The 24,701-nt window shown below is 44.0% G+C and overlaps 1 protein-coding gene across 1 annotated transcript in view; it reads right to left on the reverse strand.

Annotated features, from left to right (window-relative positions):
* LYST (lysosomal trafficking regulator) overlaps nucleotides 1-24,701 on the reverse strand; it is a 556,878-nt gene that overhangs the window by 311,155 nt on the left and 221,022 nt on the right. Inside the window, 1 exon segment of the mRNA XM_044290763.1 lies at nucleotides 2,431-2,568. Coding sequence (XP_044146698.1) covers nucleotides 2,431-2,568 — 138 coding nt within the window.

Raw genomic sequence — 24,701 nt, forward strand, 5'->3', positions numbered from 1 at the left:
CTACCTTAATGCAAAAAGTGTGAGGAGGTTTGGGACTTCCTAACATACACGATTATTTTCTAGTGTCGCAAGTGGTGCAACTCCGAGACTGGTCGTTGGAGGATAACATAGAATCCAAATTAACCCCCTCTCACAGCCTAAAAGCGCTTCTGATCTCATCCCTGTACCCCTCGTTCATAAAGCCTCAACTGCCCCATCTAGTTTCCACCGCTCTATCACATTGGAGCCAATTCCATAAAAATTGCCCAATATCCATTGCTAATCGAATTCCCTTGACAATATTGGAATACCTAATCCCTGACTTGGATGTTGGGCCCTGGAGGAAGTGCAGAATAAGAAATCTATCTGACCTATTTGAAGAGGGCCAACTAATCACCTTTGAACACCTACATAGCACTTTCCAAATTCCAAATACGGAATTCTACAAATACCGCCAAATAAGACATCTCTCCAGGGTGAATAACCTCCTCCAATTTTCCGCCAACCCAGACATATTCAAATTATGATCACTTTCCTCCCCGCTAAGTACTTGCAAAAATCCGCTGTACACATTGCTAGGAGAAAAAGAATCATTCAACAAAACTACACCCTTCAGGTCTTGGGAGAGGGAGCTGGGTATTTACTTCTCTGAGGACAGTGGAGGAAAGCTCTCATTCACTTCTAAACATTTGAAATGTGTCCTCCAGTATGAATCCCTGATGAAAACCACTCTAAGATGGTATTACACACCGGATCTGTTGTGCCACATCTTCCCGGGGACTCTACATCTTTGTTGGAGAGGATGCGCTCAAAGAGGCACACTCCTCCATATACTCTGGTCCTGTCCACTCCTCCAAGGAATATGGCAAGAGATTTTTGCTCTGGCCTCAGTTTTGCTTCATTGGCTTTATTATTTAGAGAGTTCAATGCAATCCCTTACAGCCATAGGCTAGTAACTGCACACCTTTTCTTATTCACCAAACTAGCTATCACTCAAAAATGGAGGAGCACAGAAATACCTTCGATATCAGAAATTCTCTTAAAAAGGAATACTACTTTTATCTATGAGCGGATCTTGGCGTCAGCCGTGCACTCCTTTTCGAAATTTACGAGAGGTGGAGTGCCTGGATCAATTCTAAACTAGCAATACAGTTAGCTTGACGAGAGAATCATAAGACTGACTGGAGAACTAGTACTGTTTTTCCCTAGAGAGAAACTTTTTTTTTTTTTACCCCTTCATGTACGCCCCGTTTTCATTTTATGACTTTGATTTCTGTTATTAGACCTGTTTATGGTCTCCTTTTCTTTTCTACATATTGTGCATAAGAATCTCTTGTCTGTACCGCCAATTCGGGCTATGTAAGTGTACTGACTTGTTACATGATATATGACCATACATATGCTTGCTTTTCTTTTCCATGAAATAATACAAACTTATAGTTTAAAAAATATATATTAAATATGCAAAAAAAATGTGAAATTTTGAAATTTCATAACCATTTTCATTTAATTCTTGTGGGCCCCTAAAGGGTTAACAAAGTTTGGAAAAAATCTGTTTTGAATAGCTTGAGGGGTGTAGTTTCTAAAATGGGGTGATTTATGGGTGGTTTCTAATACGTAAGCCCCAGAAAGTGACTTCCTAACTGAACTGGTCCTGAAAAAAAATTGGGGTTTGGAAATGTTTTTTTTTTTACACTCAATTTTACCCACTTTCATTAAGTACAATATGCGATGAGAAAACTGTCTCAGAATGGCCTGGATAAGTAAAAGTGTTTTAAAGTGATCACCACATAAAGTGACACATTCCGCCCGTTGACTATAAACGTCCAGGAGGTGGATCTCTCTCTCTCTCTCTGAATGGACGTTCCTTAACATCTATTCAGAGATGGCAGCTGCACGCTAATTGTGCAGCTGCAGAGAGGGTTGCCCGCTGTCAGTGACAGCAGGGCAACACAGAGGGAAGGCAGGGACAGTTCCCAAGCCTTCTAGATCGCTGTATACACAGCGCTCACCGAGCACTGTGTATACAGATCAGGAAGCGCTCATCCCTAAATATCAACTCAAAATTGAGTATCAGCATTAAGTTTCCCAAAGCTTTTGATACTGTAGCATAAGATTGGATTGTCATTTGTGAACACATGGATTGAGTAAAAACCTCAGAGAGCGCAAACAGAACGGGGCTATCAACGGTTAATATTCATATTGGGTTGCCATTACTAGTGGAGTACCACAGGGGTCACTATTGAGTCCTGTGGGAAAAAATATCTAAATTTATTGCTTAACAAATACTTAAAGACGTGTCAACAATATTATTTGGCTTTTAAAGCATAGTAGACAACACCATCCAAGCTATATTTTGAGGCTGGATTCCAGCAAAAAAAATATTAAAATATAAAAAAATTATAAATTTAACATCAAAATATAACCATCTTAGTTTATAATATCACATACCTGTAGCACCTGGCAACCAAGCAGGAAGTGATTCACGACTCTGGCTTTTAATAACTGCTTTATATTAAACACTTTGTACGGATGGGTATCTCTGATTAACATTTCCAGAGTGGTCATTAAAGTTTGCCAAACTCCAACCTACAATAAAAAGACAACAAATAAAGACTCTATTTCAAAGTTGTACAGTACCTTGGAATATCTTTGAGGCAAACATTCCACCCAAAAAAATAATAATAATGAAATTAAACACACATCCATAGTACTGATTTAATCTACACCAGGGATGCACAACCCGTGGGCCGCATGCAGTCACAGTTTTTGGCCCCTTTCCTACTAGGCAGAAACGCAGCTGATCCTGTAATCGCCACAAGCATCTGTATAAAGGGTTCTGTCACGCTCGTGGAGCAGAGAGTGCGGTAAACACAGCGTCTCCCTGCTCATAAGTCACTTGCACTGCCAGCATTCAGGAGTGACAGAAACTATGCCTGGCGCTTGGGTATATGGCGCATGTGCCGGCTCATCATCTACGTGTGGGGATGCACTCCTCCGTCCTGCAGGTCTAGACATGAACTTCAACAGGGCGTCATAGACCCATTACTGTTGCTAGGTAAAAGGCCAACTTATCAGCCAGCATGTACTTGGCATTTCTATACAGATGAAATACGAGACAGAGGGGATATGATAGAAACTTTTAAATACATAAAGGGAATCAACAAGGTAAAAGAGGAGAGAATATTTAAAAGAAGAAAAACTGCTACAAGACGACATAGTTTTAAATTAGCGGGGCAAAGGTTTAAAAGTAATATCAGGAAGTATTACTTTACTGAGAGAGTAGTGGATGCATGGAATAGCCTTCCTGCAGAAGTGGTAGCTGCAAATACAATGGAGGAGTTTAAGCATGCATGGGATAGGCATAAGGCCATCCTTCAAGAGATAGGGCCAAGGGCTATTCATAGTATTCAGTATATTGGGCAGACTAGATGGGCCAAATGGTTCTTATCTGCCGACACATTCTATGTTTCTAGAGCTTGCTTACTGTCATAGTTGTGAAACAAACCCAAAAGAATACCAGATCGGCAACTGTCATAGTAATCTAATGTATGCAGTTACCAATTTTGTGTCACCTGAGAACAAAGCAACCAAATAAAGCATATGGGTTATATCCTGCTTTGAATGTTGATCTTCTGGGGTTATTAACACTTCTTTACTGTTTTACTGCCCAAAAGGGGAGAAGGGCTAACTATTAAGTTGGCTCAGCACTGATATTAATGGTACCCGCTCATGCATACAGATGGGTCCTTCTACTTTGGCCGTAATCATTCACTCATGTGCGAGGGGAATGCACCCAAAAAACTGCAGTTTTACTGAACCATAATCCAGGGGTTTATACTCCATGTCGGTGCCACTGTACCACTTTAGGAAAAATATGTTCATGGAACCTGTTGCACATGTCCTCTAGTCTGCCGTACAGTCTTGTATCATCTGTCACAATCTGTCTAAACCTGAGTAGTTGGCTATAGGGGAATGACTCCTTAAAGGGAACCTGTCACCGGGATTTTGTGTATAGAGCTGAGGACATGGGTTGCTAGATGGCCGCTAGCATATCCGCAATATCCAGTCCCCATAGCTCTGTGTGCTTTTATTGTGTAAAAAAATAAAAAAAAATGATTTGATACATATGCAAATTAACATAAAAGAGTCATATCTTACTTGTGTGACCAGAGAAGAGTCATATTTTCAAGCTCCGACTCATCTCAGGTTAATTTGCATATGTATCAAATCGGTTTTTATACACAATAAAAGCACACAGAGCTATGGGGACTGGGTATTGCGGATGTGCTAGTGGCAATTGTTGTATACGGTAGGTCTCTTTGAACAAAAAGTTGTTGCGGGTAAGTACTCTCTCTATGGTTTTACTATACTGTAGTGAAGGAAGGCATTAATTTATAAATAGGAAAAATGCCCGCAACATACCCCTGAAACAGAAGGCCACCTTCCCGTCCACACACTGTTTAAATCTGGCTGGCCTTAGACATAGTCACATGTACTGCTACAGCCAATGAGCATCAGCGTTGATGTAGCCATAAGCAGTATTTCCATGCCGAAGCCAATTATTGGCTGGAGTGGTGCATGTGACCATGCCCACAGCCAGTCAGATGTACACAGTGCAGGGACCAGAAGGTAGATATAGGGTGGTAGACGGTGTCAGAAAGTATACATTTTCTGTTTCAGGACTACGCAGCAGGCACTTGTAAAAAATATTTTTTACCTGGCTATCCCTTTAAGCCCCTATTAGAGTGCACCATATTCAGCCATTTACCAGGACACCCCCCCCCCCCCTTCCAAACACACACAGGACAGGAGGGTTTTCACCTAAACCGCTTACAATGACACTTGGGCCATTTCCCCACTGCCTCGTTTGCTAAAACTTGTTTCTTTAGACTCTAAAGTTTAGAGGATAGAGCCCTGACCAAGTTTTCACCCTCAGTAGAAGAGGAGATGATTCCCACTGGGCCCCCTCGGCAGCGGCATGGTCTGCCGCTATGGTAGTTACGACCCTGGCTACTGATAGTCAATAGGACTGAATGAGGAAGGAATGACTGTAATGACTTCAGTAGTGATCGATTCTCACCATTCACTTTGCATAGGCTTGTGTAAAAGGCCTATGCAAATTAGTGCCGATCACAGATCCTTTAAATAGAGCAATGTGACAATGCAGCCCGCAGACCAAAAAGGTTGTGTACCCCTGATGTAGACACACATAGATAGCCGAAACGCACATAACGAAAGATCTTCAAACCCATTACACACACACCTTCATACACGTTACACAGACACACCTACCTTCATACATGTTAAACACAAACCACATGCCTTCATATATGTGACACAAACATTTATACACATACAGCTCTGCAGGTGAGGCAAGTAAGTCACGCATTTGTGGTAAGGAGAGAACAGAGCCTCTCTGCAGACTCTCTACAGAGCTGCTGCCTAAATCAAGTCACGGCTGCAGTAATTTTAGACACTCATACTGCAACCTCTTTACCACCGTACCTAAATATGCCTGGGGCAAATCCCCATCCAGATATGTCCCTAGCAATATTGACTTGAAATCCACAATAAACTTTAACCCTTTAGTTACCAGCGCCGTACATATTAGGCGCTGGAGTGATGGGTAAACATGACGCAGGCTCGCAAAAGCAGCAAGCACTAAAGCTGGCGGGTCTCCGCTGTTTCAAACAGAGACCTGCGACTAATGACCACGACCAGCAATAATGCCGATAACTATCATTAAAGCCTTCAGATTCCATGATCAAGTCCGATCACGGCATCTAAAAGCTCATAAATCCGGAGGTGGCAGGCCAACATAAGAAATTAGAAATTCTCCTCTCATCGTGGATCTATAAAAAAAAAAATACAAAAAATGAGTTTTGTAGCCTCAAATATGACCTACAATACCATAAAAAAGCTAAATAAAAAAATCTAATGTATACAAATAAAAAAAAAAAATAGATAAAGTATATTGCTGCCCTTCCCGTAGAATAAAAAATAAATACATAAATGACAAAAATATAAACATCATGGACATCAACGTGTCTGGAAACGCTAGTACTATTAAAAATATAAAAATTATTTTCCAATATGGCGAATGGTGTACTGGAAAGAAAGACCATAATGGCAGATTCACTATTTTTTCATCGCATTCTCTTACCCCAAAAAATTTAATAAAATGTGATCAAAATGTCTCACACAATCCAAAATGGTATGAATAAAAACTACAGATCGTCCTGCAAATAATGTACCTCGACACAGCTCAGTAGACATAACTATAAAAAGTTATGGGGGTCAGAATATGGTGATGTAAAATACAGATTTTTTTTTCAAAGTTTAAATTTATTTTTACACTACTTATAAAAAAAAATTAAAACTATACTTATGTTATATCGTTTTAGGCTACTTTCACACTAGCGTTTTGGGATTTCCGTTTGGGAAATGCATTCAGGGCTCTCAAAAGCGGTCTAAAACGGATCTGTTCTGCCCTAATGCATTCTGAATGGAAAAGGATCCGCTCAGAATGCATCAGTTTGCCTCCGATCAGTCACCATTCCGCTCTGGAGGCAGACACCAAAACGCTGCCTGCGGATCCGTCCTGGCACACAATGCAATTCAATGGGGACGGATCAGTTTTCTCTGACACAATCTGTCCCAATAGAAAATGCCATGGCTATAGAAGACATAATACAACCGGATCCGTTCATGACGGATGCATGCGGTTGTATTATTGTAACGCAAGCATTTTTGCAGATTCATGATGGATCCGCAAAAAACGCTACCGTGAAAGTAGCCTTAAGCCTCATGCACACGCCGTTGAAACACGGACTGTGTGATATTGGCCTGGATTTCTTCTGAGTGCAGGAGCGCATGGCGTCATTGGTTGCTATGATGCCGTGAGCTTCCTGCTGCCACCGCAGTACAGTAATACACTGGTATGATCTATACTGTGTGCAGCACACCACGATTTTGTATCCTGCAGAGTCCAGTAAAAATGTTAATGTATATGTTTTTATTTTTTACAATGGAACTGTATGGTGAACCGATGTCACTTTATAGCATCAGTCTGAGGCATCTGTTAATTTATATGTTTTTTTTGTATACATTAAAGGGAAACAGTCACCTCTTTTTCACCAATATATCTAAAAGCCCTGTACCACAGAAGATTGCAGACACATTCCAAGCATACCTGTGTGCACTTTGTGTCTGTATTCTATGTCAAGGAAAAGCACTTTTATTCTGCTGGAAAACTGCTCCTAAGTGCCCAGCTCTGCTGCTCCAATTGCCCAAAGCATACCAGACTGCACTGGGTAGGGCTGCTTTAGCTGCTTATTTCTTAGGGTTGGTACCAGCCTGACCGTGTATGAAAGCTGGCATTTCAACCTTTCAAACTGTTGTGGGAAAAAAGACATACATCCTTCCAATTCAGCCAGTTAACCCGCATGCTGATCCAGAAGAAGGAAAAAGAAAACAAAAACAAAAAAAACAACATGAGGCGGATGTCAATTTATCTCATTTTAGAGGAAAAATTCCATCCCGATTCCAATCAGGCAATCAGAATAACTCCCTGGATCAACTAACCCTCTCCAGAAATCTAATAACAATACAGGCCCCTCTTGAACTTTTTTAAAGAGTTAACCATAACCACCTCTTCCAACAGACAGTTCCATAGTTTCACTGCTCTTACTGTAAAGAATCCTTCTCTATTTGTGTATAAAACAAATTTCTTCCAGACGTAGAGGATGTCCCCTTGTCAGTGGAATAGCGTGGGTTGCCAGCACCCGGGGCAAGCCATGTATTGCGCCCCCCACCCCCTAATCTGTGGACAGGCCTATTTTTACAGATAAAGTAGTAGTCCTATGTAACAACACAGCTAACAGTGATAACTAAGTATAGATAATGTAGTAGATAACACCTGCAGTCCCATGTAACACCACAGATAATACAGTGATGATACTCTGAGTACAGATAATGTAATAGATGGCTGTGAGGCCACAGAATTCAGAATACAGTGTGACCTGAAGTAAGAGGCCAGGATGCGGCAGGGTGGGCCATATTCTCAATCCACCTCCCCAACCCTAATGTGAAACAAATATGTGGATGGACATTATTATATACAGTACAATACAGCACCACATACCTAATCAATCCAGTGACCTCTCCTGTGATGTAGACTTTCCTCAACGTCTTCATTCGGAGAGAAGACCGCCATGACACCTCCTTTCAGCTGCGTCTAATCTCTACAGAGTTTTATTATTAGTTATTATTATTATATATAATGGCCCCCTCTGTCCAGAGGATAGATCATCAGTTAAATGAAAGTGCAGAACCCCTTTAATTACTTTACACAGTTTAGTGTCATCTGCAAAAATTGGTATTTTACTGTGCAAGCCTTCTACAAGAGCATTAATTTAAAAAAAAATATTACAGGATAGGGCACAATTCTGACTCACGTGGTACCCCACTAGTGACAGTGACCCAATCCGAGTATGTGCCGTTAATAACTACCCTCTGGTTTCTATCACTGATTTTCCTACTGATTTTCTCCCAGTCCAAGCATTTACACTTCCTATAAATATAGACCCAGTCTAAGGGGAAGCACTCGCAGGGGTCAGCACGAGTCAAAAGCAGCATCTATGCCAAAGCGCCATTTTGCCTAAGTTCTTGGCAGTTAATCGTGGCAGTTAGAAAGGGCAGGAGACGGAGAGGATATGTGTACTACTCAAAGTTACACACAGCACAGATATGCTACGCTATTGTTTCACTCAGGCTCTGGCTGCTCTTCTCATCACTATGGCTGTCTACTTTCAAATTCAACCACACCTTCCACCCTCTGTCCCTTCTCTCCACATCAGTCCCTCCCCTTCTTCCCTCTCCCTTGTTCAGTTCCCATACACTTTATACCCTAATACATTACACAGACCCATCTTCCTCCACGGTGCAGCATAAAAAACACCAATTTAAATCTTTCATCCACTTGCTGTCTCTTTCTGTTCTCCTGCTACTAGCTGCAGGGGATACTTCACCAAATCCTGGCACTCCCTCTGTTGCTAACTTCTCCTTTGCCACACACAGAAACCCCAAAAATCTTATTAATGTTAACTGCAGATTCTCTCCATTCTCTTAACTGCATACTCTGGAACACAAGGTCAGTCCGTAACAAACTACCCACTATTTCTTACACCCACGCTCTCTGAACTTGCTAGCCCTTACAGAAACCTGGCTTCAACCCTCTGACACTGCTTCCCCTGCTGCCCTAGCCTATGGTGGACTTCACTTCTCCCATATCCCCAGACCTGATGACAGGCACGGTGGAGGAGTAGGCATACTACTTTTTCCACAGTGCACATTTCACATCATTCCCCCTGTACCCTCTCTCCCATTTCCCTCTTTTGAGGTTCACACCATTAGACTCTTCCATCCATTCCCCCTGAGAGTTGCAGTTATCTATCGTCCCCCAGGCTCCCCCACCAATTTCTGGATCACTTTGCAGCTTGGCTTCCTCAATTTCTATCTTCTGAACCAACAACTCTTATTATGGGTGATTTTAACCACTTCAGCCCCGCTAGGTGAAACCCCCTTCATGACCAGAGCACTTTTTACACTTCGGCACTACACTACTTTCACCGTTTATCGCTCGGTCATGCAACTTACCATACAAATGAATTTTACCTCCTTTTCTTCTCACTAATAGAGCTTTCATTTGGTGGTATTTCATTGCTGCTGGCATTTTTACTTTTTTTGTTATTAATCAAAATGTAACGATTTTTTTGCAAAAAAATGACATTTTTCACTTTCAGCTGTAAAATTTTGCAAAAAAAACGACATCCATATATAAATTTTTCGCCAAATTTATTGTTCTACATGTCTTTGATAAAAAAAAAATGTTTGGGCAAAAAAAAAAATGGTTTGGGTAAAAGTTATAGCATTTACAAACTATGGTACAAAAATGTGAATTTCCGCTTTTTGAAACAGCTCTGACTTTCTGAGCACCTGTCATGATTCCTGAGGTTCTACAATGCCCAGACAGTAGAAAACCCCCACAAATGACCCCATTTCGGAAAGTAGACACCCTAAGGTATTCGCTGATAGGCATAGTGAGTTCATAGAACTTTTTATTTTTTGGCACAAGTTAGCGGAAAATGATGATTTTATTTTTTTTATTTTTTCTTACAAAGTCTCATATTCCACTAACTTGCGACAAAAAATAAAAAATTCTAGGAACTCGCCATGCCCCTCACGGAATACCTTGGGGTGTCTTCTTTCCAAAATGGGGTCACTTGTGGGGTAGTTATACTGCCCTGGCAATTTAGGGGCCCAAATGTGTGAGAAGAACTTTGCAATCAAAATGTGTAAAAAATCACCGGTGAAATCCAAAAGGTGCACTTTGGAATATGTGCCCCTTTGCCCACCTTGGCAGCAAAAAAGTGTGACACATCTGGTATCGCCGTACTCAGGAGAAGTTGGGGAATGTGTTTAGGGGTGTCATTTTACATATACCCATGCTGGGTGAGAAAAATATCTTGGTCAAATGCCAACTTTGTATAAAAAAATGGGAAAAGTTGTCTTTTGCCAAGATATTTCTCTCATCCAGTATGGGTATATGTAAAATGGCACCCCAAAACACATTCCCCAACTTCTCCTGAGTACGGCGATACCAGATGTGTCACACTTTTTTGATGCCAAGGTGGGCAAAGGGGCACATATTCCAAAGTGCACCTTTCGGATTTTGCAGGCCATTTTTTACACATTTTGATTGCAAGGTACTTCTCACACATTTGGGCCCCTAAATTGCCAGGGCAGTATAACTACGCCACAAGTGACCCCATTTTGGAAAGAAGACACCCCAAGGTATTCCGTGAGGGGCATGGCGAGTTCCTAGAATTTTTTATTTTTTGTCACAAGTTAGCGGAAAATGATGATTTTTTTTTTTCTCTTTTTTTCCTTACAAAGTCTCATATTCCACTAACTTGTGACAAAAAATAAAAAAATTCTAGGAACTCGCCATGCCCCTCACGGAATACCTTGGGGTGTCTTCTTTCCAAAATGGGGTCACTTGTGGCGTAGTTATACTGCCCTGGCAATTTAGGGGCCCATATGTGTGAGAAGTACTTTGCAATCAAAATCTGTAAAAAATGACCGGTGAAATCCGAAAGGTGCACTTTGGAATATGTGCCCCTTTGCCCACCTTGGCATCAAAAAAGTGTCACACATCTGGTATCGCCGTACTCAGGAGAAGTTGGGGAATGTGTTTTGGGGTGTCATTTTACATATACCCATGCTGGGTGAGAGAAATATCTTGGCAAAAGACAACTTTTCCCATTTTTTTATACAAAGTTGGCATTTGACCAAGATATTTTTCTCACCCAGCATGGGTATATGTAAAATGACACCCCGAAACACATTCCCCAACTCCTCCTGAGTACGGCGATACCAGATGTGTGACACTTTTTTGCAGCCTAGATGCGCAATGGGGCCCAAATTCCTTTTAGGAGGGCATTTTTAGACATTTGGATCCCAGACTTCTTCTCACGCTTTAGGGCCCCTAAAAAGCCAGGGCAGTATAAATACCCCACATGTGACCCCACTTTGGAAAGAAGACACCCCAAGGTATCCAATGAGGGGCCTGGCAAGTTCATAGAATTTTTTTTTTTTTTTGCATAAGTTAGCGGAAATTGATTATTATTTTTTTTCTCACAAAGTCTCACTTTCCGCTAACTTAGGACAAAAATTTAAATCTTTCATGGACTCAATATGCCCCTCAGCAAATACCTTGGGGTGTCTTCTTTCCAAAATGGGGTCAGTTGTGGGGTGTTTGTACTGCCCTGGCATTTGAGGGTCTCCGCAATCATTACATGTATGGCCAGCATTAGGAGTTTCTGCTATTCTCCTTATATTGAGCATACAGGTAATGAGATTTTTTTTCCGTTCAGCCTCTGGGCTGAAAGAAAAAAATGAACGGCACAGATTTCTTCATTCGCATCGATCAATGTGGATGAAAAAATCTCTGCCCAAAAAAAAAAAAATGGAGGGGAAAGGCGTCTGCCAGGACATAGGAGCTCCGCCCTACATCCATACCCACTTAGCTCGTATGCCCTGGCAAACCAGATTTCTCCATTCACATCAATCGATGTGGATGAATAAATCATTGCCGGGATTATTATTTTTTTATATATATATATATATATATATATGTATATATATACACAAAGTGCTTGCCAAAGCATAGGAACGCCGCCTCCTCCTCAGCTCGTATGCCTCGGCAAACGTATCTGTCACTGCAGAGGAGAAAATCCCGTCTTGCAGCGCCGCATACACCGACTTGCGTGTAATCTGACAGCAGCGCAATGCTTCTGTCAGAATGCACATCGGTGCTGCAGCTAGTCAATCGGTTAGGTCCACCTGGAAGGTAAAAAAAGAAAAAAAAAGAAAAAACCAGGCCGCAACGCAATAATTTTATTAACTTTGCAACAGAACATATAAACTTTAACTTTTTTAACTGAACATTAACGTGTTTGCTTACTGGTGTTTTTTTTTTTTGTTTTTTTTTTTTTACCTTTATAGAACAAACCTCTCCTTCCCCATGGGTCAATGTGCAAAGCGCAAATCAGCCCAAAGATGTGGCGAAGTGCGTTATGCACTTTGTCCCATGTGAAAGGAGACGTTTGCAGCAGCAGTGAGTGAATGGGCCCTAATAGCCCTGTGTGCCTATCCTGGTGAGATGATCCCTATGCTAATAGTGTACCTGTGAGTGGTACTTCCGGAAACACTCTCCAAAGCATAGGGCAGGGTGGTCCGGGCAGTCAGGACAGAAATAGCGGGTGTCACGCCTTATTCCACTCCTGCTACAGACACGACATCTTTTTCGGGGTGACTGTTGGGTTGAGGTACCAGGAACGACATTGGGGAAATGTCGCTCGTGTAGACGGCTAACTACACTGGTGGTTGGGGCCACGGAACCTCCTGGATACAGGAGGTTCTCGATGATCTCTTCCTGAAATTTGAGGAAGGATCCAGTTCTCCCAGCCTTACTGTAGAGAACAAAACTATTGTACAGAGCCAATTGAATTAAATATACAGACACCTTCTTATACCAGCGTCTGGTGCGTCGGGAAACTAAATACCGAGACAACATCTGTTCATTGAAGTCCACCCCTCCCATGTGGAGGTTATAGTCGTGGACTGAGAGGGGCTTTTCAATGACACGGGTTGCTCGCTCAATTTGTATTGTCGTGTCTGCGTGAATGGAGGAGAGCATGTAAACGTCACGCTTGTCTCTCCATTTCACCGCGAGCAGTTCTTCGTTACACAGTGCGGCCCTCTGCCCCCTTGCAAGACGGCTGGTAACGAGCCGTTTTTTTTTTGTCAGTGCGGTGGGGCGGGTGTGGGCGAACGCACGTGTGGGCGACCGATCAGGCCTGATCGGGCAAACACAGTGTTTTGGGTGGAGGGCGAACTAAAGTGACACTAATACAATTATAGATCTGACCGTGATCAGTTTTGATCACTTCCAGATACTATAAAAGTACAAATGCTGATTAGCGATACGCTAATCAGCGAATAACGGACTGCGGTGCGGTGGGCTGGGCGCTAACTGATCGCTAAATACCTAACCAAGGGACCTAAACTATACCTAAAACCTAACGGTCAATAACAGTGAAAAAATAAAGTGACAGTTTGCACTGATCACTTTTTTCTTTTCACTTGTGATTGACAGGGGTGATCAAAGGGGTGATCAAAGGGTTAATTGGGGTTCAGGGGGGTGATCTGGGGCTATAGTGTAGTGTTTGGTGTACTCACTGTGAAGCCTGCTCCTCTGCTGGATCCAACCGACGAAAAGAACCAGCAGAGGAGCAGGCAGCCATATAACAGATCATATTTACAAATATGATCTGCTATCTGGCACTTTGATTGGATTTTTTAAAAATCAGCAACCTGCCAGCCACGATCATTGGCTGGCAGGTTGCTGACGAAATACTTCTGTGCGAAATGCCGGCGCGAACTGCGCATGCGCGCGCGCATAGTCGCGTCATCTCGCGTCTCGCGAGATGACGCGTATATGCGTGACTGTGCGCAGCGCTGCCACCTCCGGAACGCACATGTGCGTTAGGCGGTCCGGAGGTGGTTAATATCCCCATTGATATTCCAATCTCCTCATAAGCCGCTCACTTTCTTTAACCTCCTCTCTTGGGCAATCACAACTTACTTCCTCTGCCACGCATGAACAGGGCAATACACTTGATCTAGTCTTCTTCCGTCACTGCTCAGTCTCAAACTTTAGTAACTTATCCTTTCCACTTTCTGACCAATCTTCTTTCATTTACCATAAAGACCTCTCACTTTTCTCATGGCAATCCTACTTTTCACACTTACAGAAACCTACACACCATTAACTGCCAGCAACTTATTAACACCCTACAATTATATCTTATTCCAATCACTTCACTCCCCTGTCCAGACTTGGCTGCCAATCAATACAACCAGACCCTCAAAACCACCCTAGATGAAGTTGCTCCAATATTAATCTGTCCCTCTCGACACAGAACACTGCAACCCTGGCATACACCTGAAACACGTTTTCTACAGCGCTGCTCCAGATGTGCAGAACGCTTATGGAGAACATTGCGAATATCAGCAGACTTCCTCCATTATAAATTTATGCTCAAAACATATAATTTGGTTCTCAACATTGCCAAACAAAAGTACTTCACCTCTCTCATCTCCTCACTCTCAAATAACCCAAAACGACTGACACTTTGCATTCCCTTCTAAGCCCTAAAGCAGGCATCCTCAAACTGCGGCCCTCCAGCTGTTGTAAAACTACAACTCCCACAATGCCCTGCTGTAGGCTGATACCTGTAGGCTGTTTGGGCATGCTGGAAGTTGTAGTTGCAACAGCTGGAGGGCCGCAGTTTGAGGATGCCTGCCCTAAAGTTTCAGAACTTGTCACTGACATCTGCGCTGATGGCATGACCACTTACTTCAGAGACAAGATTGGCAGTATCCAGCAGGAAATAATCTCCCAGTCCCCAAATCATTTCAATCCTCCTCCCTCCAATTCCTCCACATGGTCTCTATCCTCTTTTGACCCTATAACAGAGGAAGAAGTCTCCAGGCTTCTCTCTTCTTCTCGACCCACAACCTGTAGCAGTGATCTTATTCCATCACACCTCCTCCAGCCCCTCTCCCCGGCTGTCATCACTCACCTAACTACAATCTTTAACCCCTCTCTTTTCTGGTATCTTTCCCTCCTCTTTCAAACACTCTATTATCACCCCACTTCTAAAGAAACCATCTCTTGACCCGACCTGTGCTGCTAACTACAGACCTTTTTTTAACCTCCCCTTTATCTCTAAACTCCTTTAATGTCTTGTCTACTCTCGCTTAATAAGCTATCTCTCCGCAAACTCTCTTCTTGACTTCATAACTTCTGTGCAACATGCCCGCTGTCTTTGTTCCCCATATTCAACACTTACACGCTCTTGTCATCTGCACCTCAAGAATTTTGCCAGAATCCAACCTTTTCTTACTGTGGAAACGGCAAAAACTCTTGTTGTAGCCTTGATTCATTCTCGTCTTGACTACTGCAACGCATTACTAATCGGTCTCCCTCTCACTAAACTCTCCCCCCTTCAGTCTGTCCTAAATGCTGCAGCCAGGCTCATCTATGCATCCAACCGCTACACTGATGCTACTAGTCTGCGCCAGTCACTTCACTGGTTGCCCTTCCACCACAGAATACAGTTCAAACTTCTCAACCTCACCCACAAAGCTCTCCACAGTGCTGCACCTCCATACATCTCCTCCCTCATCTCCATCTAACACCCTACTCGTGCTCTCCGTTCTGTTATCGACCTAAGATTAATAACTTCCATAATTCGTACCTCTCACTCCCGTCTTCAATACTTTTCTCAAGCTGCACCTACTCTCTGGAATTCTCTGCCCCAGAATACTAGGTCAATTCACAACTGCTCCTCCTTCAAACGTGCTTTAAAAACACATCTTTTCAGGCAGGCTTATCAAGCTACCTAAAATGACTTTCCCCAGATTTAACCTTTCCCCAATCAACCTCTATGGCCTAAACTCGATCCTCTAGTAGTCCCAAACCCAAAGCAGATCAGCCGGCACCACTCCTGTCAGTTCAATAATGGCTCAAATCCTACTTATCACAATCAACTACCTTATGCATCACCTCCAATTTCTCATAGATTGAAAGCTTTTGCGAGCAGGGCCCTGACTCCCAGTGTTTCAGTTGCATATTAGCCAGTTACTTTTGTTTCGTACATGAACCCTATGAATTTTTAATATATTTATTATTTACATTTTATGTACTAACCTTTTATATGGCACAGCATCAAATGTTATGGAGAAGTCAACGCCACTAGTAAACATAGTTTTAGAGAAAGAAGTTTTATATTAATTTGATGGATAGGCTCAAAAGGAGGGTCTGTAAGGGACTCCAGAACCAAATTTAGGTCCCAAGTAGCTATTCTCTGGAAGACATTAAGGGAAGACCTGGAAACGGCTTTAAAGAAACGCATATTCCAAGGATTAGACGCTAAACGTTCGTTAAAGAGGGTGGACAGGGCAGACACTTGAACCTTTAAGGTGCTTGAAAACAGGCCCATTTTTAGCCCCTTCTGAAGGAACTCTAAAACCTTAGTTAAGGGAGGAGAGCCCGGAAATTTTTTAAACTGAAGGCCCGTGAAATATAAAAACTTTCGGCAGGTTCTGTCATAAATAGTCATAGTTATTATTTTTCTGCTACCTAAAAGGGTGTTGGTTAGGTTGACAGAAAATCCCTTACTCCTTAACAACTGCCTCTCGAGTTCCACGCCGTCAGGTGGAGGTTGTCCACCTGAGAATGGAAAATCGGACCCTGAAAAAGTAGATCCTGAGTTGCCGGGAGCACCCAAGGATCTGAGATCGAAAGCTTTCATAGCCATGTAAACCATGGTCTCCTCGGCCAAAACGGGGCGATTAGACTTACCCTTGCCTGGTCTTCCCTTATTTTCCTCAGCACTCGGGGAATCAGAGGGAAAGGAGGGAAGGCATAGGCCAGAGGGAAATCCCACCTGTGGAGGAAAGCATCTAGCCCACAGGGGGATCCTTCTGGAGACAGGGAAAAACTTCTCCACCTTTTTATTCTGGGCTGAGGCAAACAGGTCTATATGCAGGAGACCCCACGTTCTGGTCCAGACACCATTTCCCTGGGAAATCTGATGGCGACTCAAACTCCGCCTGAATATTATCCTTCCCCCTGATGTGGACTTCTGAGATAAACCTGCATTTGCCCGCTACCATCTGGAGGATGCAACCTAGAACTAGCTATAGGTCCTGACTCCTGGTCCCCCCCTGCTTGTTTATGTAGGAGACAACTGTTGTATTGTCAGACACAATTCTTAGATCCTTGCCTACACATAGAGGAAGAGCCTCCTGAAAAGCTTCCTTCACCGCCGTGAGCTCCTTCATGTTGGAGGAAAGAATAGCTTCTGAATGTGGGCCCCCCAGCCGCACGGACTTGCGTCTGTTGTCAGACAATGTTGTTCTTTAGCCAAGTAAGACCTTGATTTAAATTGTCTGTCTTGACCCACCATCTTAAGTTGAGTAAGGTCTGGGTGGATATTGTGAATTTCATATCTTGAGGCAAACTTCCTTTCTGCCAAGTCTCTAGAATCTCCCACTGCAGCTCTCTTGTATGGAACGGTGCCCAAGTGACAGCTGGGATGCAGGAATTCAAGCTCCGCAAGATCGACATACCTTTTCTTAGAGTAATCCGGGGATGATCTATTAAATTTAGAATTTTTTGTTGTATACAGACCATCTTCTCTTCTGTCAAAAAACACCTATGGAGCCTGGAGTCCAAGATTAGGCAAAGGAACAGCTGACGTTGAATAGGTGTTGGTTTTGACTTCCTGTCATTGAGAAGCCACCCCAGCTTCCTCAAGATGCGGATTACTTCCAAGACCACCAACTCACAGGCGTTCTCTGTTTCTGCCACAATAAAAAAAAAAGCAAGTTACGGTATGAATAATATGTCCTTTTCCTGGATGTGAGCTGACATTTCTGCCATCACCTTGGTGAAGACCCTGGGGGACATTGCTAAGCCGAATGGGAGTGCCTGAAACTGCCAGTGTTTTAATTCCCCTTCCATCTGGACTGCAAATCTCAGGTATTTCTGATAGTCCCGATGAATCGGAACATGGAGATAGGCGTCCTTCAAGTCCAGAACGGCCATGAAGCAACCTGGGAAGAGTAGATTTACTGTTGAGTTGATAGTCTCCATTCTGAACTTTTTCTCTAAAAGAAAATGGTTCAGTCTCTTTAAATTGATTATGGTTCTGTAAGAAACATCGGGCTTTTTCACCAAAAATAGAGAGGAATAAAACCCCTCTTCTTCCTGATGCTTCGGGACAGCTATTAAGACCTTCTTTTCTGCTAAAGACTGCACTTCTGACTGCCCCTCCATCTTTTTGCGCTGCTTCCGTAATCACAAACCTTGAAGGAGTACTTATACGGAATTCCAGCTTTAACCCCTCTTTTAAAGTGTCCAGAATCCAAGGGCTGCTGGAAATCATGGTCATGCAGGAAGAAAGTGTTTTAACCTTCCTCCTACATGGTCCCTGGCGTCATTGCTGTTCAGACTTTTTCTCTCCTCTGGTCTGTTTGTTGAAGAAATAGCCTTTTGCTCCTTCTCTTCGGGATCTTGGTTTGTTAGACTTATCTTCCTTTGTATTTTCTGTTACTCCAAAAAGGAATGGAAGGTGCGAAAGGATCAGTTGGAACTTTTCTTCGAAAAAAAGGAGGTCTGTGTAGGAAATGTTTTCTTCTTGTCAGCAGCCTTATCTAGCAGTTCAAGAGCTGATCCTAAGAGATACTCTCCCTCACAAGTTACTGCACACAGTCTTTTCTTAGACTGCAAGTCTAACTTCCAATTTTTCAGCCATTGAGCCCTGCGAGCGGAGTCTGTCCTGCCGTCCGCTAAAAAATCTACCGCTTTTTTAATAGTAGGGAGACTAGCTAAAATGTCCTCTCTAGGGCTCTTGTTCTTTATTTGTTCCTGTAGGTCAGACAACCACATAATAAGGGATCTGGCAGTACAGGATGAAGCAATAGAAGGTCTGAATGAAGACGTCGAGGCTTCCCAAGCTCCTTTCAAGAACCCCTCAGCTTTCTTATCTAATGGGTCTTTTAAAGACCCCATGTCCTCGAATGGAAGAGCCGATTTCCTAGCTTCTTTAGAGATGGCCACATCAACCTTTGGCGCCTTATTCCAGACAGTGGCTAAGTCCTCAGAAAAGGGATATTTCCTCTTAAATTTTTTTTAAATTAAAATGCTTTTGTTTGGTATAAGCCTTTCCTCATTAATTAAGGCTAATACATTCTTATGCAAAGAGAAGGACCTAGACTGTTTTGTCTGCAGCCCCCCAATTATAATGTCCTGCACAGACCTAGTCTCCTTAACATCTTCTATACCCATAGTTGCTTTGATCGCTTTCAAGAGTTTACGGGAAAGAAAGCTCTCTTAATTTAGTTATTATCGGAATCCGAGGAGAGGAATGAAGCGTCCGAGTCCAAATCAAAAGACTGGACCTCCTCCCCCTCATCTGACTCTGGAGAATAACGAATGTATGTGAATATTTTGCTTATTTATTTAAATGCCAAAAAACTGTTTTCTGTATACGATATGTGACTGAATGTCAAATACATGGAAAACTGAATAAAAATATGTTTAAAAAAATAATAATTGTATTACTTTATATTCCCCATATGTCTACTTCATGTTAGGATCATTTTGGGAATGACATTTTATTTTTTGGGGACATAGAAGTTTAGAAGCAAATCTTGAAATTTTCCACAAATTTTCAAAAACCCACTTTTTAAAAGGACCAGTTCAGGTCTGAAGTCACTTTGTGAGGCTTACATAATAGAAACCACCCAAAAATGACCCCATTCTAGAAACTAAACCCTTAAGGCTACTTTCACACTAGCGTTCGTCGGTCCGCTCGTGAGCTCCGTTTGAAGGGGCTCACGAGCGGACCCGAACGCAGCCGTCCAGCCCTGATGCAGTCTGAATGGAGCGGATCCGCTCAGACTGCATCAGTCTGGCGGCGTTCAGCCTCCGCTCCGCTCGCCTCCGCACGGACAGGCGGACAGCTGAACGCTGCTTGCAGCGTTCGGGTGTCCGCCTGGCCGTGCAGAGGCGTGCGGATCCGTCCAGACTTACAATGTAAGTCAATGGGGACGGATCCGTTTGAAGATGCCACAATGTGGCTCAATCTTCAAGCGGATCCGTCCCCCATTGACTTTACATTGAAAGTCTGGACGGATCCGTCCGAGGCTATTTTCACACTTAGCTTTTTTTTTGCAATTTTAATGCAGACGGATCCGTTCTGAACGGAGCCTCCGTCTGCATTATTATGAGCGGATCCGTTCAGAACGGATCCGCCCGAACGCTAGTGTGAAAGTAGCCTTAAAGGTATTTAAAACCGATTTTCTTTCAAACGTTAACAACCCTTTAGGTATTCCACAACAGTTAATGGCAAATGAAGATATATAGTGTACTGTATTTTCACTTTACAAAGTCTTTAGCAGAAGTCTAATCAGCACCATGGACAGCAGGAAGTCTGTGAAGGTGTCCGGTTTCCATGGTAACCTTCACTCGCTGCCACAACAGAGCAGCAGGTGATGGGGAGGGAGGGGGGCCGAAAAGGGCACAGCAGCCCCTGATGGGAGAGGGAGAGAGCTCCCTCCCTGTTAACCTCTTCCACACAGTGGTCCCTACAGACCACGGCATGAAAGGGGTTAAACGGCTGACATCCGTGTCAGCCGTTTCAAGCAAAGTGTCAGCAATGTGCTAAAACCGCTCGGCCAACCGCACTGCCCACTGCACCCGCCTGCAGATAAAGAGGCAAGCAGGAAGGGGGGGGGGGGGGGTTTAAATACAAGATAAAAGGTATTTTGACGTTTCGGACCCCCGCGATAAGAAACTTTCGAAAGCGATGAAAACCGCAGGTCTGAATTGATCTGCAGTCTGCAGCGATCGCCGATACGGGGGGGAGGGGCAATGACCCAGGGTGCCGGTTGATTGAATTCAGCAGGCACCCAGTTCCGATGACCAGCCGCAGGGTAACGGGACATGAGGGTATACAGGTACGCCCTGTGTCCCCAACAGGTTAAACCTCTGTGCACGCACCGGTCCTGCAACTACTTATTTCTGTTGCTGCTCCTTTTGCTCAGGAAGTAATGCATGCTGCCGGCTCTGCTCCAGTTATTTTAGCCAAGAGGAGCATATTGAAGACAGTATATTGAAGACGTTTGTTCCCTTGACTACTCCAAGGGAATCAGACAATAGGGATCACTCGGTCCCTCCACCACAGGTCTTTGTGATATTCTCCATAGGCTTATTTGGGGGGAGGGGGCGAGACCTATTTTGGTGTGCAGCACCACCTATGTTGCACCAAACCGTCCAATAAACCCCCTCTGCAGGGGTTTTGTCTGTCTTATTGTGATTTTTGTTTGTAAGGGGTCTCTTACTCCCCACCTTGGGGGAATGGATCTAGTAAAAGTTAAGTTTTAAATTGTTACTACTCCCCTTCGTTTTCATACTCTGCTCTATTTTTCTGAGCGGTACCCAGGAGATCTGCCCCCGCAGTTAAATATCCTGGTAGGACACTATTTTTCACTTTTCGTCTCTAGGGACATGGCGGGTTTCCTTACAGCCGGCCTGGATAGGGAGACATGGCTAGCTGAGGCCAAGACAATATTCTCAGACCAGTCCTTCACCCAGAAGAAGTACACTCCCACACTCAACTGGGGCTTTTTCAGAGCTTACCCGCATTTATAAGGAACATATCAGTTCTTGGTGGGAGCTGCAGGGGCTGGAACAGTATATAAAACAAGGAATAGTGCCCCGGGGCCTCCGCATCTCCCTCGCACCAGCGAATCGAATCAGAAATCCCGCACTCCTGGTGAAGTGGGAAAAGGAGGCAACCAGCAGCTCCCTGAAGTTTATGCAACTTCTTGTAGATGAGGAAAGGGTCATACTTGCACGGCTTGATAAAACTCTAGCTGAACAAATCGAAATAGTCAAGAAATTCCACTCAGACACAGACTTTAGCATCAAGGAGAGCCAATTGCAAAACACCATTGAGCGCTACCAGTACCACCTAAAGGAGCGAAAACACAAGCAGTTTACTAGGGACCTCCAGGACTTTAGGGATAACAAGGTTTACCTGTTTCTCACGAACCCTGACACATCCCAAAAAACCGATCTATCCTCCACGGACACAGAGGTTTCGGATTCCGACAGGGATAGGTACCCTAGAAACAGAGGCCGCGGCAGAGGGGGTTATAGAGGTAGGAAACGGGGAGGTGGTAGATATAATACGGGTCAATTCGCCAATCAGCCACAATGTCCCCCCTCTACTCAACCACCCTCTTCCACACAACCCTCTTCCTCTTTTTTAGAACAAGGGACTCGCTACCCGCTGCGCAACCAGAACCCCACACTACAATATTCGTAAAATCAGTGGATGACAAATTGGTTATCAACCTGTCCTCCCGTCCCTTGACTAGTAGAGAGAGTAGCCTTTTGAGAAAGGGGCTCTCCTTTGTTCCCACACACAGGTATGACGTCTTTCGTTGGGTCAAGGATCTCCACCTGTTTGCCCGGAAACTCAAGTGGCATAAGCACTTTAGACTCAAGGACCACAAGGAGAGTCGAGATCTGGGCATCCCGGTGGAGATCCTTGAAGATGTCCATTTGCTATACAATTTGGACACCGTGCCCGCTAATGTGGAGGGGAGAGGTCCCTTCACAAACCTCAAGAGGAAGAGCACAAGAATGCCCCCGATAGGTGAAGTCTCCTGTATAGATGTTTTCATTAAGCAAACTGTAGCCGAACTCTGCTCTCTTGAATCAACTGCTACTCGGTTTAACTGTAGTAAAGAAGAAATTTACATCATCAAATCACTCGAGGGCGACAAGAACATAGTCATAAAGCCATCTGACAAGGGAGGCAATATTGTCCTGATGGACACCCCAGTATATAAATCTATGTGTTTGGCCATTCTGAGTGACATAGAGGGTTACGAAACCCTGCAGAACAATCCCACGTTGAACTTCCAGGGAGAACTATGTGCAATACTCGCCAGTGCCAAGAGTGCCCGACTTATCAATGGAGATGAGTTTGAGTTTTTGTATCCCCCTCATCCGGTGACAGCAACATTTTACTGTCTTCCCAAAGTCCATAAAGACACAATACCTATGAGGGGACGCCCCATTGTGTCAGGGGTGGGCAGCTTGTCACAAAATGCGGGCATCTACATCGACCGTCTCCTTAGCCCATTTGTGCAAGCACTGCCCTCCTACATAAGAGACACTGGGGACCTGTTAACTAAACTTGAACACATCTGCATTGAACCTGAGTGGCTCTTGGCGTCAATTGACGTCGAAGCACTATATTCCTCAATCCCCCACGACAAGGGATTGGGGGCAGTCGCGCACTTTTTAAGAGCAAGAGGTTGCCAACATATGGCACACAGTGATTTCGTCCTGGAGCTTCTGCAATTCATCCTAACTAGGAACTTCTTTCTATTTGATGGCCGGATGTACCACCAGCTCAGGGGCACGGCGATGGGCAGTTCCTGTGCGCCATCGTACGCTAATCTGCTCCTGGGCTGGTGGGAGGAGACACTGGTCTTTGGGGACACACCGAGTGAATTCACTGAACACGTTGCCCTTTGGTCTCGCTACATAGATGACATATTCATCTTGTGGAGTGGGACCAGAGGGCAGTTCAATGGCTTTGTCCAAGAGCTGAATACCAACTCTATCGGACTTAAATTTACTTCGTCTATCATGAGGGACGACCTTCCCTTCCTAGACATTACAATCTCAAGGAACGACGTGGGCGGTTTGAGGACAACTATCTACCGTAAACCCACAGCCACCAACTCACTTTTGAGATGGGACAGTTGTCACCCTGTCCCACTTAAACGGGGAATTCCCTTCGGACAGTATATCCGCCTCAGACGCAATTGTTCTGAACTAAGCGAGTTCAAACAACAGGCGTCCATCATGAGAACTAGGTTCCGCGAACGTAGTTACCCAGACAGAATCTTGAGACAAGCATATCAAAAGGCATTGGGACGCAGTAGGACCACTCTCTTATGCCCCACCATACAGTCCAACTCTGACAAGAAGAAAACCATAAGGATAATAGGTACCTTTGACTCTGCCGCAACCCAAGTAAAAGGGATCCTTGGCCGCAACTGGGAGACCCTTTTGATGGATCCCGATCTAGCCGAAGTTCTGAGCCCACATCCCTCGGTCACCTTTAGAAGAGGCACTAATCTGAGGGATAGATTAGTACACAGCCATTTCAGTCCCACGGTAAACCAAAGGACGTGGCTGGACAGTGACACTGCAGGCTGTTACAAGTGTGGCCACTGTAGCTTTTGCAATTGGCTGATAAAGGGCAAATCCTTTGCGGGGAACCCCCCGGACAAAACCCACACGATCAAGCAATTCATCAACTGCCGCAGCGTAGGGGTGATATACCTTCTTAGCTGCGAATGCGGTTTACGGTATGTGGGCAAAGCCCGGAGGGAACTCCGCAAACGGATGAGCGAACATCTGGGGGACATCCGCAATGGAAGGGACACACCGGTAGCCAGGCACGTACTCTCGTCGCATGGAGGCCGCACATCAG

Source organism: Bufo gargarizans, chromosome 4 (assembly GCF_014858855.1).
Source record: "Bufo gargarizans isolate SCDJY-AF-19 chromosome 4, ASM1485885v1, whole genome shotgun sequence".
NCBI classification, from domain to species: Eukaryota; Metazoa; Chordata; class Amphibia; order Anura; family Bufonidae; genus Bufo; species Bufo gargarizans.